Genomic DNA, 15,870 nt, shown 5'->3' with positions numbered 1-15,870 from the left:
AATGGGTGGAGGACACCATGAGTTGACTGTATGGCCACTGGCAACTGTTCCTATGAAAAAGACCAATTTACAGTATTTGTATGACAGGCTATTTCAGTCAGTTTATAAACTTAACACAAAAAGTAAGGAGATTTGTGTTTGGTAGATGATTTCCTTGTTGTTAAAATACTTCTTCGCAAATATACAGTTGGGAAGCCTGTTTCCTTACCTTTCAAATGGTGCCATATTTGTGAGAACATGCATTTGTGGGATGAGCAGCAGAGCTGAGTATGTGGTGCACCCATTATAAATGTTACCAATCTCCTCTGCCAATGCCAAACAGCTTTTTTTTAGTTGCGTTTGGTGGATTGGATGATTGAAGTCTGATGAAACAAATACATTTTATTCACAATGTATTCATTTAACAAGCAGCCTCAGTAGCGTGTGGAAGAACCAAACACAGCCACAACAGCCTCTCCTCCTCATGCTGGTCACCAGCAGGGGCGTAGTTAGGACCTTGAAACATTGTGTTGGTCATTCTGGACAGCACGCCCAAACTGATTCCACAAGTGTTCAATGGGGTTGAGGTCAGGACATCAGGGAGGCCATTCCATCCTCTCCTAAATTCTGGAGGAAGTCTCTGATAATCCTCGCTCTGTGGGGGCGAGCGTTGTCATCTTGGAGGATGGAGTTTGGTCCCAGACTGTTGAGATGTTGGACTGACAATCAGCGAGCACCTGTGGGTACCAGAAGCTCAAAACAAAAGTTAAAAGCAACAGCAAAAAAAAGCGGTTTGGCATTGGCAGAGGAGATTTGTCAGATTTGTCATGGGCACACCATACAGTGGGGCAAAAAAGTATTTAGTTAGCCACCAATTGTGCAAGTTCTCCCACTTAAAAAGATGAGAGAGGCCTGTCATTTTCATCTTAGGTATACCTCAACTATGAGAGACGAAATGAGAAAAAAAAAATTCAGAAAATCACATTGTCTGATTTTTAAAGACTTTATTTGCAAATTATGGTGGAAAATAAGTATTTGGTCAATAACAAAAGTTCATCTCAATACTTTGTTGACAGAGGTCAAACGTTTTCTGTAAGTCTTCACAAGGTTTTAACACACTGTTGCTGGTATTTTTGGCCCATTCTTCCATGCAGATCTCCTCTAGAGCAGTGATGTTTTGGGGCTGTTGCTGGGCAACACGGACTTTCAACTCCCTCCAAAGATTTTCTATGGGGTTGAGATCTGGAGACTGGCTAGGCCACTCCAGGACCTTGAAATGCTTCTTACGAAGCCACTCCTTCGTTGCCCGGGCGGTGTGTTTGGGTTTCATCTTCAATGCCCTTGCTGATGGAAGAAGGTTGTCACTCAAAATCTCACGATACATGGCCCCATTCATTCTTTCCTTTACACGGATCAGTCGTCCTGGTCCCTTTGCAGAAAAAAAGCCCCAAAGCATGATGTTTCCACCCCCATGTTTCACAGTAGATATGGTGTTCTTTGGATGAAACTCAGCATTATTTCTCCTCCAAACACGTCTAGTTGAGTTTTTACCAGAGTTATATTTTGGTTTCATCTGACCATATGACATTCTCCCAATCCTCTTCTGGATCATCTAAATGCTCTCTAGCAAACTTCAGACAGGCCTGGACATGTACTGGCTTAAGCAGGGGGACACGTCTGGCACTGCAGGATTTGAGTCCCTGGCGGCGTAGTGTGTTACTGATGGTAGCCTTTGTTACTTTGGTCCCAGCTCTCTGCAGGTAATTGACTAGGTCCCCCCGTGTGGTTCTGGGATTTTTGCTCACCGTTCTTGTGATCATTTTGACTCCACGGGGTGAGATCTTGCGTGGAGCCCCAGATCGAGGGAGATTATCAGTGGTCTTCTATGTCTTGCATTTTCTAATAATTGCTCCCACAGTTGATTTCTTCACACCAAGCTGCTTACCTATTGCAGATTCAGTCTTCCCAGCCTGGTGCAGGTCTACAATTTTGTTTCTGGTGTCCTTTGACAGCTCTTTGGTCTTGGCCATAGTGGAGTTTGGAGTGTGACTGTTTGAGGTTGTGGACAGGTGTATTTTATACTGATAACGAGTTTCAAACAGGTGCCATTAATACAGTTAACAAGTGGTGGACAGAGGAGGCTCTTAAAGAAGTTACAGGTCTGTGAGAGACAGAAATCTTGTTTGTTTGTGGGTGACCAAATACTTATTTTCCACCATAATTTGCAAATAAATTCTTTAAAAATCAGACAATGTGATTTTCTGGGTTTTCTTTTTCTCCTTTTGTCTCTCATAGTTGAGGTATACCTAGAATGAAAATTACAGGCCTCTCTCATCTTTGCAAGTGGGAGAACTTGCACAATTGGTGGCTGACTAAATACTTTTTTGCCCCACTGTACATACTCGGCTCTGCTGCTCATCCCACAAATGTTTGTTTGTCATAAATGTGGCACCATTTGAAAGGTAACTTAACAGGCTTTCCAACGGTATAATCCTGAGTCCTGGATCCTGACTCCTGGATTTCGAGTCGTGGCTGAACCTGTCACTGTGGTCCTGCCTGACTCATCATACTACTTCCCTGATGGCTCCCACAGGATTGTTGACATCCTCATGGTTTCATCTTCTTATTATAGACACACGCATTTCCAAACATTTGTACTACCTATGTTGTAAATGTATTATCTTTTCAATTTACACACGGCATCTATTGCACGTCTGTCCGTCCTGGGAGAGGGATCCCTCCTCTGTTGCTCTCCCTGAGGTTTCTCCCATTTTTCCCTTTAAACTGTGGGTTTCTCCGGAAGGTTTTCCTTGTACGATGTGAGGGTCCAAGGACAGAGGGTGTCGTATTGTCATACTGATATTCTGTACAAACTGTGAAGTCCACTGAGACAAATGTAACATTTGTGATATTGGGCTATATAAATAAACATTGATTGATTGATTGATATAAGATTCATTGCCAAAAAGCATTGTTACAACAAAGAAATAATCAAACACAAATGTCCTTACTTTTTGTGTTAAGTTTATATCTATCATATGATAGAACATTGAGCAATGTTTAAGTAACTTTTAAAAGGTAAAGCACTGTTTTTTTAGCATCAACTGCTTTACTGGCCCACCAGATAATCATATTCATTGTTATTTTTCTTTACTTGCTTGCAAAGTGCTTTGAGCACCAGGAAAAGCGCTATATAAATAAAATGTATTATTATTATTGCCTATACATCATAAATCTAGTCTTGTCATTATTTTAAATTATACTTTCCTTACAAATGTAAAATGCATTACTCTTATTTGGCTTTTTTATTTATTTCATTATTTAACACAAAACATGTTTAAATGTAGCCTTTTTTCTGTGTAGAAATAAAAATGTAAATCACTTAAGAGATCACCCATATTGTGTACTGGACTTCTGAAAAAAGTTTAAACAGGATTTGAACAACACAACAATGTCTACCTTGCTTTCTTCACTTAAATAGTACTTTTGTTTGGGCATTAACCCAAAGAAAATTACAAATACATTTAAATCAGCATGTAATGCACAACACAGTATGTTATAACATACAAACGCAAACATTTTTGCAATAAAATATATTATCTTCTAAAAGGCATGGAAAACTTCTAAATCTGTGAAAATCTTCATTAGGTCAGTGATCATGAAAAGTATATAAAACTTCACCTGATTCAGGAAATATCATTCTGTAGTAGCTTTTATAGCAGTTGATACCTTTATTATAGTATTCCAACCAATTTTTTCATTAACCATTTCTTAACCTGTAAGGCTTCAAGCTCATCCACTAGCCGAACCACCATCTTTAAATAGTTGATTTCCCCAAAATGATAATATGTAATAAAACATGGAAATGTAACATATCAACTTGACTGCAACCCTTCTCTTAAATACCGAACATATTTAAAGTGAAAACTCCAACCGATTCATAAAAAACGTGAGATGGCAAGAAATCAAGGAGAATTGAGAGGAAGCTACAGGAGAATGTTTCAGCAATATTTTGGTCACATCTGATACACGCTTTCTATAATGACAGACTTTTCCATTAACCCACTTCACAGTACGAGTCTTTCCCAGTATGGGTAATTTTGTATTGAAGATGACTTTGCTGTTTACCAAAAGGCTGATGCTTGATTGCTGAAAAAAAAAAAGCCCCTTCATTTAACCTTGCCTAGACACAAAAGGAGTTTCTGGTCCGTGCAATTTAACACATGACGTATCAAGACTGATTTGGCCAACATCTAGGCTGATTGTGAAGTTATTATTTTCACAGGCTCGAGAATTTCTATTTTTGCAGGCAAAACTTCATCAAGGCAGTACATGAATTTATTTCAGTTTTGCAGTCCTTCTGTTGGTTGCGATCCTTGGTAAATTAGGACCATATCCTTCAAAGTGATCTCCTGGTCGTATAGTCTAACACCATGCTAGCTGCTCCAAGTAAAGCAGGTTCCTCCAGCTCTGATGTCAGGACCTTGATGTTCTGGGCAGATTGGAGCGCTCTCTGGGAAATGATGTGCTGCACCGGGGCATGGTAGTAAGAGGCCAAAACTCCAGACAGAATCACCAGCGTGGGGTTCACTATGTGGAGGATGTTCACGATGCCCATGCCTAAAGCTGTGGAGGCTGGAGACGGGAGGAAGACGGGTAGAAATTAGATGTTTCTTTTGTTTTAATAGCAGCTTTTATTAACTGTGATATATAAGTGAGTGATTTACATTTGCTCAACAATGTAAAGCATTTGAAATTCCTGTATATTGCTGGTTTGTGCTCTGACCTTTGTTCAGAACAGCGTTAGCGCTGTTATTCCCCAGTCTGGCTGCATTGATGAGGTGAATAGCAGTGATCGATTCCGCTTGCTTTATATTCAGCCCCTCCACCTTCAGCAGGTCCTCTGAGAGACACACCAACACACAGGTCATATGTATGCATGTAAACTTATTACATTTAATTAAGTTAACAAATACTTCGGATCCTAGATTGCAGCATCATGTATCTTAGACAAATTCAAAGACTTGAATTCCTTCAAGCAACTAATATTTATGACTACATGAAATTTGTATTGGTGAGCTGTCCTTTCAGGTTTACAGGAAACAGGTTTCTCAGCTACTCTACTGGGCGGTATGGAGTCCCGGCACATTTCTCAAAGCTATACATGAACAAAAACAAACACTCACCGTCTTGTAGCCTTTTGGCCTCTCTCTGCAGAGCGTTGCCCGACGCGTAGGCCTCGATGCATCCTCTACTGCCACAGGAACACTCTGGTCCCTCTAATGAAACTATGATGTGGCCCAGCTCTGCAGCGCAGAAGGTAGTGCCGTGAATCAGCTCGTTGTTTTGGATGATGCCTCCACCAATACCTACACACACGGACAATATATTTACTCCCTTGGTAGCAGAATGCAATGAGCTCATCAGTATTTTAAAATACGCCTTTAATGATCACAATCTGCTTCATGTACGGGACGCACAGTTTTGATAATGTCACATCACATTTAGTAGAAAGTTCCTTGTTTATTAGGACTTAGGCACTCAACTTAAGAACAATACCTGCCTTGATAGATCTATTTTATGTTGGACAAATGTTCCGTAACTCTTTTGCTATAGTTGGCAAATTCCCTAATCAAAAATGGTGAATTATTGATTCCATTCTTCCTGCTTCTTACAGTGCAGACGCTTTTCTGCTTGCTCTTGCCTCTGCTTACTTTTTTTTGCTTATTTTCCTATTTTTCTTTTCTGATAACTTTGAGCGGCGGCTCCTGGACATTAACGTATCACTGGGACAGTTATTCTTCGTAAATAGATGGAGGGCTTCAGCCATATTTCAATATTTTTACGACGACCTCACTCCTACAGTAGCGTGGCCTAGCAACAGCTAAAGCCTGGTACTGCATGCTATTTAGCTAGTTAGCAGCAAAATGCCTTCGTTCTCTACAGATGACTTCCACAAAATTCTACAGAAGATGGCAGTGTTGGAAATGAAAATGCAACGGTTGGAAGTTAACGTGGAAGTCAATGGACTAGGTTGGAATGACACAACTTTACCAGTGCTGCAAAAGGGTATGCTAACTCAAAGCTAGTTCGCAGCTACAAGGATTCCAAGGAACTGGAATGTTCTGGCTGTGTACCGGGTTATACATCTACAAGTGGCAGTCCTCCCTGGAACTCTCTGGGTGCAAAGCCTAAGAGTAAATCATTTCCATGGGATTTGGGAGGACGAATAACATACAGAGCCCAGCGCTCTGAAATCTGTGATGCGACCGGCTGGCCTGCGTTGTTATCACCCAGGAAGAACGCCTCTTCAACCCCTGTTCCTACTAGGAAACAGCCGTGGACAGCTGCTAAAGGGAGAACTACAAACAATCCTCCTAAACCACCAATCGTGCCAATTCAGAACAGATACGCTCCGCTGACCCAGAACCGGAGATCTCTTTCCGATGACCTGGATAACCTGTCCTCTTCACACAGCAGCAAGAGCAATAGCAATAGCTACTCCAAAAGTAAAAGGCTAGAGGGAAAGCTAACGACTGGGCCTGAAACTCTGATTGTGGGTGACTCTGCCGTAAGAGATGTAAAAAGTCTGTGTAGTAAGAACAACACCAAGGTACTCTGTTTTCCCAAGGATATGGTCTCCGACTTGGCTGAGAAGATCCTGCATATTGGGGCTGAACATCCGACTGTGAAGAATGTGGTACTGCACATTGGCACAAATTATGTTGTTAAACAAGAGTCAGAAGGGCTGAAAAAAGACTATAAATGTCTGTTGGAAACTGTCAGCTCTCTAAATGCGGAGGTGTTCATCAGTGGCCCTCTACCGCCAGTCAGAAGAGGAGTGGAGAGATTCAGCAGATTGTTTGCACTGAACACGTGGCTTTCCACTGCCTGCACAGACCATTCTGTCCATTTTATTGACAATTTTAACTTTTTACTGGGACCGCAGACATCTTTTTAAGGCAGATGGAATTTGCCTGAACAAGTCAGGAGTAAAATTGTTTATCTCTAACATATTCAACTGCCTATCAATCTGTTCCCTCTGCCAAGGACAAGCAACAAGAGCAATCAAAACAAGAGAAAGACACAACACATCACACAGAAAACCTTGAAGAAGTATCACTGCACCCGCCTGAGGAATGTTTGATTATGGGAGACCTATGACACAAATGGAGGAGTGTCCAACGCCATTCACCCCCCCTGTCAACACCTTTGGGGATACTCTTCCTTCACATCCCAGCTGTCTCTACTCTCCGCTCACCCTTTCACCTGGAGTTTGATGAGCAGATGAAGGTGATACTGAGGGTTGGCACCAAGTCCTAGTAGTAGTAGTATTCGTTTATTTGTCCCCGAGGGGAAAATGGGTTGCAGCACATCACAAAGGCATTTAAAAAGATAAGACAATACGTCTCTGACAACAACAGAGACACAGATTAAAACGAACAGACATAAGAAAAACATATCGACAGACATGACAAGGGGCCTAGGCCCTCATTTGCGAAATAGGGGAGACAGGGCCAGACCAGCTGGGTAAACAGTGCATCCTAGCCATCATTGATTCAGGAGTTTGATGGCTTGTGGGATGAAAGACAGCCTAGATCTGTTCTTTTTGAACAGAGGGGCACAATATCTACGCCCGGAACAGTTCAAAATAAGAGGCAAGTGGGTGCCTCAGGTCATTCACAATATTGTGTGCCAATTTTAAAACTCTGTCCTTGTATAAGCATTCTATATTAGCAAATGAGATTCCTGTCAATTTACTGGACAATGTTATGGCCCTCCTGACTGACTTTTTCTGTGCCTCAGTGGCGTTGCTGAACCAGCATATAAAGCCGAAGGAGAGCACACTTTCAATAAAAGCATGATAAAACATCTTAACCTTTCTGTTGCCGACATTAAAAGACAATCATTTACGTAAAAAAAACATTCTTTGTTGAGACTTGGCATTTATCTTCTCAGACCAAACATCCCATCTGAGCTTGTGGTCAAGCACGACACCAAGATATTTGTACTCAGTATCACATTGAATGGGCTCGCTATTTAAAAGAGTAGGGTTGGGCGATTGTGCTATTCTAAAATCAATTTCCATCTCTTTTGTTTTTGAGGTGTTTAGAAGCAGGTTTGACTTCTCACACCAGTTAATAAAGAAGTCAAGGACAGGCCCATGCTCCTCTTCCTCATCAAATAGGAGGCTGACCAGGGCCGTATCATCTGCATACTTAATAAAGTGCCTATTGGGAAAAGTGCTAATGCAGGAGTTGGTATATAAAATAAACAAAAGAGAGAATAAGACACATCCCTGGGGTGAGCCTATCCAGGTAGTTGGAGTGCCATGCCTATTTTGACCTGCTGAGTTCTACAGCTGAGGAAGTCAACAATCCAGGAGATCAGACCAGGTTTCAATTGATAAATTCTTCAGTTAAAATATTTGCTAAAATACTTGGCTTGATAATGTTAAAAGCCGATGAGAAATCGGCAAATAGAATCTTAACATGGGATTTTGGCTTCTCGAGGTGAGTGTGCAGAAGATGCAAGAGGGTTGCGATAGCATCTTCCACCCCTCTAGATGCCTGATATGCAAATTGCATGGGATCTAAGAGGTGCTGCGTTTGTGAGATTAAATACATCTTAACTAAACGCTCAAAACTTTTCATTACCAGTGACGTGAGTGTTATAGGCCGAAAGTCATTGGGCTCACTGGCCCTGGGGATTCTAGGCACTGGAATAATTGTGGGTGCTTTCCAAATAGAATGGACTTTTTGCAGATTAAGGGAGGACCTAAAAAGTTGTTCTGCACAGTGTTTTAAAACAGCTCCTGAAGAGATGGATGACTTCTGACTTCTCAATAGTCATACTAGAGGGGTGGGGGGGGAATGGAGGGGAATGACAGTGTCAGCCTATATACTGTTGTTACTCTCAAACCGGCAGAAGAAGGTGTTCAAATGATTTGCCGTCTCCCTTCCCTCACCACTGCTCAAGACAGGAGACGGTTTTCCCCTGCCCTTATGTGGAGCATTCGTCATGTTTTTAATTCCTTGCCATGCTTCTCTGGGATTACCAGAGGCCAGAGCTGCCTCCAACTTCTCCTTATAGCAACACTTGCCTAACTCTATTTATCTTATAATACCTCTCTGTATGTCTCTCCTAGCAGACTCATCCTGGTTTTTTAAAGCTTTTTTCTTCAGAATAATCAGCTTCTTTAAACTGTGAGACACACAGGGTTTGTCATTAGAATATATTTTTGAAAGACTAAATCAATATAACTAGACACTGTCCCAACCCGTTCATTAATATCGGGGGTATCGAATGTTTCCCACTGTGTGCAGTCGAAGCATCCCTGCAGAGCCATAATGCCACAATGCTGTCCTTATTCCACATTTTGACAGTCTTAACTTGAGGTTTCTCCCTCTCAAGTAGCCTCCAATAGACAGGGCGTAGGTGGACTACACTGTGGTCAGATGTCCCAAGTGGTGGAAGCGGGGATGCAGTGTAAGCGCCCTTAACAGTTCCAAAGCACATATCCAGTGTCTTTTCCTTCCTAGTGTGGCAGTCAACATACTGGTAGTAGGTATGCAGGGATTTTTTAACGGGACAGTTATTAAAATCTCCTAGAAATAATTTTGGCACGTCAGGAGGAAGTGATTCAAGTCTCTGAGATTAAAAATGATTTTGGTGGCTTTGTTAAAATTTGCTTTGGGGTGTATGTACACCACAGTGAAGAATAATTGAGGAAAGTCCCTGGGAAGATAGAATGGTCTTAGAGACACACAGCAGTTCTGTGTCCGGAGTGCACAATTGCTCTCTTATCACCACTGCCCGACACCACTCGTCTCTGATGAGAAGACAGGCTCCGCCCCCGCGTACCTTCTCTGTGATGATCGGGTCTCGGTCGGTTCTAAATGCAGAGAACCCGGAAGGCTCCACTACACTGGACTCAATGTTGTTATCCAGCCATGCCTCAGTGATTGCTAAGACACATGCATCCCGATATTCAAGCAGGTAGCGGGTGTTGGCTGACAGGTCGTCCGTCTTTGCTCTCAGGGACTGCGCATTAATGAGTAGAGCGGTAGGCAGAGGGAGTTTATTTCCTAACCTTGTCAGCCGGTGACGGGTGGCGCCTTTGTATCCACGTTTTCGCTTTGTGCGATAGGTAGAAGGGTCCTTTTTAAAACAGTTTGGTAGCGATCTGGTTAAGAACTGGTTAAGAACTCCTGTGACAGATCCGGGGATGTGTTGCGCAGCAGCAGCAACGTTTCTCTGCTGTAATGTAATGATATATGCTGGGTCCAGGCTCAAGGGCGTATGGCACTCTCAACTCTTTTCAGGACATGCCGGGGCCCTGCCTGCCAGTAGCTTTGCCGATATCTGTGTTGATAGGTAATAGATTTAGAGCGGTGAATCAGCTTAGACACAGGGAGTGCTCAAAGGTTTGTGTGAGTTTATCACATTTAGCATTGATTCCATGTCAGCCACAGCTTGCCACAAAAAAATCTGACTGATAGTGTATTCAACAAACTTAAACTAGCTTTATTAAATGTCAGGTCTTTGGCAGGTAAAACATTTGTAATCAATGATTTTATCACTGAGCACAATTCTTGATTTTATGTTTTTAACGGAAACATGGATTGAACAAAATAACAGTGCAGCTGTTCATATCTAATCCACCCCTCCCAACTTTAGTTTTATGAGTCAGGAAAGAATGCATAAGAAAGGGGGTGGAGTTGTTATTTTGTTAAATTATTCCCTTCAATGCAGGAAGACATCTTATGGGAACTTTGCTTCTTTTGAATATGTGGCCCTTCAGCTGAAATGCTCCTCTCGAGCTCTGTTCCTAAATATCTATAGACCACCCAAATACTGTGCCAGCTTTTTTGATGACTTTACTGAACTGCTGTCTATAGTGTGTATTGACTTTGACCGTCTTGTCATTGTTGGTGATTTTAACATCCATGTTGACAACCCCCAGGACAGAGGGGCTAAAGAACTGTTTTGTGTTGTTGATAACTATGGACTGACTCAGCATGTGACGGGTCCGACGCACAATAAGGGGCACACTCTGGACTTAATCATCTCAAAGGGTCTGAATATCTCAAAGGTTGTGGTGACTGATGTTGCACTCTCTGATCATTCCTGTGTTTTCTTTGAGAGTTCTATTTCTGTTCACAAAAATGTTCAAAAAGAGGTAACCACAAAGCGATATTTAACTGAAAATACTAGGGAACTGTTACATTTTTCTTCCACACTTGCGCCTGCTAACACAGTGACTGGGAAGAAAATATCTCCATGGAGAAAGGCCATGACCGTGAGAACAGAGAAGAAAGAGTGTTGAAAAGCTGAACGCAGGTGGCGAAAAACAAATCTCCAGGTTCACTTTGAAATCTATAAAGAGAGACTAGGCCTTTATAATTTGGAATTGAAATTTGCCCGACAGTCTTTCTTCTCTGATATCATTGCCAAAAACAAAAACAACGCACGTGCCTTGTTTGCTGCCGTCGACAGACTAACTAACCCCCCAGTGTCAATAGCCTCTGAATTTCTATCCGCCAGGGCGTGCAATGAATTTGCCTCCTTCTTCACTGACAAAATTCAGAAAATCAGACAAGCAGTCTGTATCAGGTACAGCAAATGTTTTGTCTCTGTGTCCACTTAAAATCAATTCAAACACCATGACACAATTCCATCAGATTAATGATAAAAACCTAGAAGACATTATACAACTTCTGAAATCCTCCTCCTGCTGCCTTGATATTATTCCAACAGGGTTTTTCAAAAATGTTTTTCCTTGCATGGCCTCAGGTCTACTTCATATAGTAAACAAGTCTCTTCACTCAGGTGTTTTTCCACAGGCCCTGAAAACTGCAGTCATTAAACCGCTCTTAAAAAAGCATAATCTAGACACTTCAGTAATGAACAATTACAGGCCAATATCAAACCTCCCATTTCTAGGTAAAATCATAGAAAAAGTTGTTTTTCAACAGTTGAGTAATTTCTTACATTTAGATGACTGTTTCGATGTGTTCCAGTCAGGATTTCGTCCAAACCACAGCACTGAGACTGCTCTTGTAAAGGTCTTCAATGACATCCACTTAAACACAGACAGTCGCAGAACTTCAGTGTTAGTATTATTAGATCTCAGTGCTGTGTTTGACACTGTTGACCACAACATATTACTAGACCGACTGGAAAACCGGGTGGGACTTTCATCAACAGTTCTAAATTGGTTTGAATCCTACTTAAAAGGACAGAAACAACTTTGTTTCTATTAGGTAAATACAAATAAATCTGAGTGTACACATATGACACGTGGGGTTCCTCAAGGCTCCATCTTGGGGCCTCTTAACATGTAAATGCTAACACTGGCTCAGATAATAAAAAACAACAAAATAAGTTACCATAGCTATGCGGATGACACACAAATTTACGTAACAATTTCACCAGGAGACTATGCTCCAATTCAAACACTGAGTAAGTGCATTGAACAAATCAATGACTGGATGTGTCAGAACTTTCTCCAATTAAACAAAGATAAAACTGAGGTAATGGTTTTTGGAGCCAAGGCAGAACGTATAAAAATTAGCGCTGAGCTTCAGTCTGCAATGTTCAAAACAAAAGATACAGCTAGAAATCTAGGCGTAGTCATGGACTCTGACCTGAGTTTCAACAGTCACATTAAAACAGTTACTAAAGCCTACTATCACCTAAAGAATATATCTAGGATTAAAAGACTAATGTCACAGCAGGATTTGGAAAAACTTGTCCATGCTTTTATCTTCAGTAGACTGGACTACTGCAATGGTGTCTTCACAGGTCTCACTAAAAAATCTATTAGAAAGCTGCAGCTGATTCAGAAAGCCGCTGCTCGAGTCCTCACTGACACTAAGAAAGTGGATCACATCACTCCTGTTCTGAAGTCTTTACACTGGCTTCCTGTGTGTCAAATAATAGATTTCAAAAGTACTGCTGCTGGTTTATAAAGCACTGAATGGTTTAGGCACAAAATACATTTCTGATACTGCTAAATGATGAACCATCCAGATCTCTCAGGTCTTCAGGGACTGGTCAGCTTTCTGTCCCCAGAGTCAGAACTAAACATGGTAAAGCAGCGTTCAGTTATTATGCTCCAAATATCTGGAACAAACTCCCAGAAACCTGCAGGTCCGCTGCAACTCCTACTACTTTTAAATCCAGGCTGAAGACTTATCTTTTTGTCGCTGCTTTTAATTGAAACTGAGCAGTTGTGTTTTGTTTTTGGTTAATGAACATTTGGGGCTAGTATCCCCAGGGAATCAGTGTCTGGGGACTTTGTCCTGGCTGGTTTTCTCTGTGTATGCTGCTCGTATGTGCCATACAAGCGTACACAGCTCATGTTCGGAGAACCCTTAAAGCAGGGGTGTCAAATTCAAACTTACTGAGGGCCATTCTGACGGTTGTGAATAAAATCAGGGGCCATGACATTCATTACAGTGATTCTTGTTATGGTTACAACTCATATACATGACTCAGAGATAACGTCAATGCAGCCAAACTGGCGTGTTTATTCACAATCAAACCAAACACATGACTGGCGAGAACCTGCCAGGAGAGGGCTCATGGATGACAGGACCATAACAAATATGTTTAGAACTAGGCTAGCAGGTGGATTAAATTAAATAAAAATAGTGTGTTCCCCCTTCATATTTGTGGATAATTCTTTATATCAGCAAAATAAGATGAAAGTGCTGTCAATAGCATCAAGTGCAAAACCAATGCTGTTTTTAAAGATAATAATAATTTTAAAAAAAAGAGAAGTGCACAATTAAACAAACTACATTAGCAGTCTAGCCTACAGTAGGTTCAGTTTATAACAAAATAGTTCACAATTAAACAAAACCATTAGGACTACTACTGTATCTTTCAACACAACAAATGTTTTCTGTGATAACACAAAATAGTCAGTGCAACAAGGCCTATCTGAAATGCATTGTAGTTTAACTTTTACCAGACACTCTGCACCTTTTCTTACAGATGATCTCATCTATTCTAGGCTTAATGTCCTTTGCTGTGGCCACTTTCAATACCGACGTCAGATGCTGGTCAGTGATCCGGGATCTGTGGGATGTCTTATTCAAGTTCATTATAGAGAACATCTGTTCGCACGAGTAAGTGCTTCCGAACATGGACATGATGTGTGCAGCATGAAGACGCAACTCTGGCACAGATTCAGGGAGGAGAGGTGCAAACTCAGCAGCCCCGACTGACTGGTACTGGGTCTTCAGAGCGCTGTTACATTGCAGTTCAATGAGTTCCAATTGCAGGTGCTCAGGGGCAGTGTCGACATCAATTGCAAAAGGATTTGCGAACAGGTCAATGTTGAATTTCTGTGATTCAAAATCAGCAAACCTCCTGCTGAATTCCTCTTTGAGTGTGTTCAGTTTGTCAGCATACACTTGGGTCGGGAGTGGAATGGTGACGGTGGCGCTTATTGTTTGACAGGTAGGAAAGTGGGTCAAATTACCTCTACGCATCTGCCCCTCCCACACACGCAGTTTCAGTTCAAATGCCTTCACGGAGTCCCGCATCTCTGTGATCAGCTGCTTTCTTCCCTGGAGTTTCACATTCAGTGAATTGAGGTGCTCAGTAATGTCACACATAAACGCCAAGTCGCCCAGCCACTTTTCATCCTCAAGCTCGGGGACGGGCCTCTGTTTGCTTTCCATGAAACGAGCGATCTCAGCGCGGGTGTCGTAAAACCTCCTCAGCACTTTCCCCCGACTCAACCAGCGCACCTCTGTGTGATAGGGCAGATCCTCTTGCACGGAGTTCTCCTCCTCTAAAAGAGCCCTAAACTGCCGATGATTCAAGCCCCGTACACGAATAAAGTTCACAGTTTTAGTCACAACAGTCATGACATGTTCCATGCCCAACACCTTACCGCAGAGGGCTTCTTGGTGGATGATGCAGTGGTAAACTACCAAGTTTTCTCCTGTGTCACCCATCGCCTTTCGGGTCAAACCGACCAAACCCCGAACTTCCCCGCACATCGCCGGTGCACCATCCGTTGTCAGTCCAACAAGTTTACTCCAGGGTAGCTCCATCTTGTTCACGCTCTGCTCCACTTGGGTGAAAATATCCTTTCCCGTTGTTGTCCCGTGAATCGGTTTCACGTCTAAAAGTTCCTCAGTGACGGACAGCTGACTGTCAACCCCGCGGATGAATATGGACAGCTGGGCTGTGTCCGTCCTGTCTGTACTCTCATCTACAGCTAGTGAATATGAAATAAAGTCCTTGGCTTTTGTTTTTAGCTGGCTCTCTACATCGGAGGCCAGTTCATCAACGCGACTAGCCACAGTATTACGGGACAGGCTGATGTTTGAAAATGCCTGCTTCTTGTCAGGGCATACAACGCTGCACACTTTTTCAAGGCAGTCTTTAATAAACTCTCCCTCGCTAAACGGCTTGCTAGCCTTTGCGATTTCCTCTGCAATAATAAAACTTGCCTTGGTAGCAGCCTCACTTTCACTACTGATGCGGGTGAACATGCTTTGCTGATGTTGAAGGTTGCGTTTCAAGTCTTTGGCTTTCTGCAGCCGCTGCTCCATGGACATGTTAGCATATTGCTCGCCATGTTTCGTTTCGAAGTGTCTGCGGATGTTATACTCTTTGAACACTGCCAGCGACTCTTGACATACGAGACACACTGGCTTTTGTTTTAATTCACAAAACAGGTATTCAGCTTCCCACCTCTCCTGAAAATGTCGATAATCTTTGTCTACTTTTTGTTTTTTCGCCATCGTTTGTTTATGCTAGCTTTCAATCTCCTTTGCAAAGCGTACCTTCAGAGAAGGTTACTCGGCCGTTACTGACGTAGTGAGACGTGCGACAGCGCCCTCTTGTGTTTCAGCGTTGCATTGT

At 42.2% G+C, this 15,870-nt stretch overlaps 1 protein-coding gene across 3 annotated transcripts in view; it reads right to left on the bottom strand.

Annotated features, from left to right (window-relative positions):
• Positions 1-3,269: 3,269 nt before the first annotated feature.
• The window catches only part of gne (glucosamine (UDP-N-acetyl)-2-epimerase/N-acetylmannosamine kinase), a 46,340-nt gene continuing 33,739 nt past the window's right edge, over positions 3,270-15,870 (bottom strand). For all 3 annotated transcript variants that reach the window (XM_079679040.1, XM_079679038.1, XM_079679039.1), the window contains 3 exons: positions 5,166-5,348; positions 4,766-4,882; positions 3,270-4,614 (listed from right to left, as the gene is read on the bottom strand). In XM_079679040.1, coding sequence (XP_079535166.1) covers positions 4,379-4,614; positions 4,766-4,882; positions 5,166-5,348 — 536 coding nt within the window. In that variant the 3' untranslated portion in view covers positions 3,270-4,378. The remainder of the gene's footprint in view (positions 4,615-4,765; positions 4,883-5,165; positions 5,349-15,870) is intronic.

The sequence above is a fragment of the Notothenia rossii genome (genome assembly GCF_949606895.1).
Source record: "Notothenia rossii genome assembly, chromosome: 1".
Lineage (NCBI taxonomy): Eukaryota > Metazoa > Chordata > Actinopteri > Perciformes > Nototheniidae > Notothenia > Notothenia rossii.
This window is presented reverse-complemented; position numbering and strand designations above follow the sequence as displayed.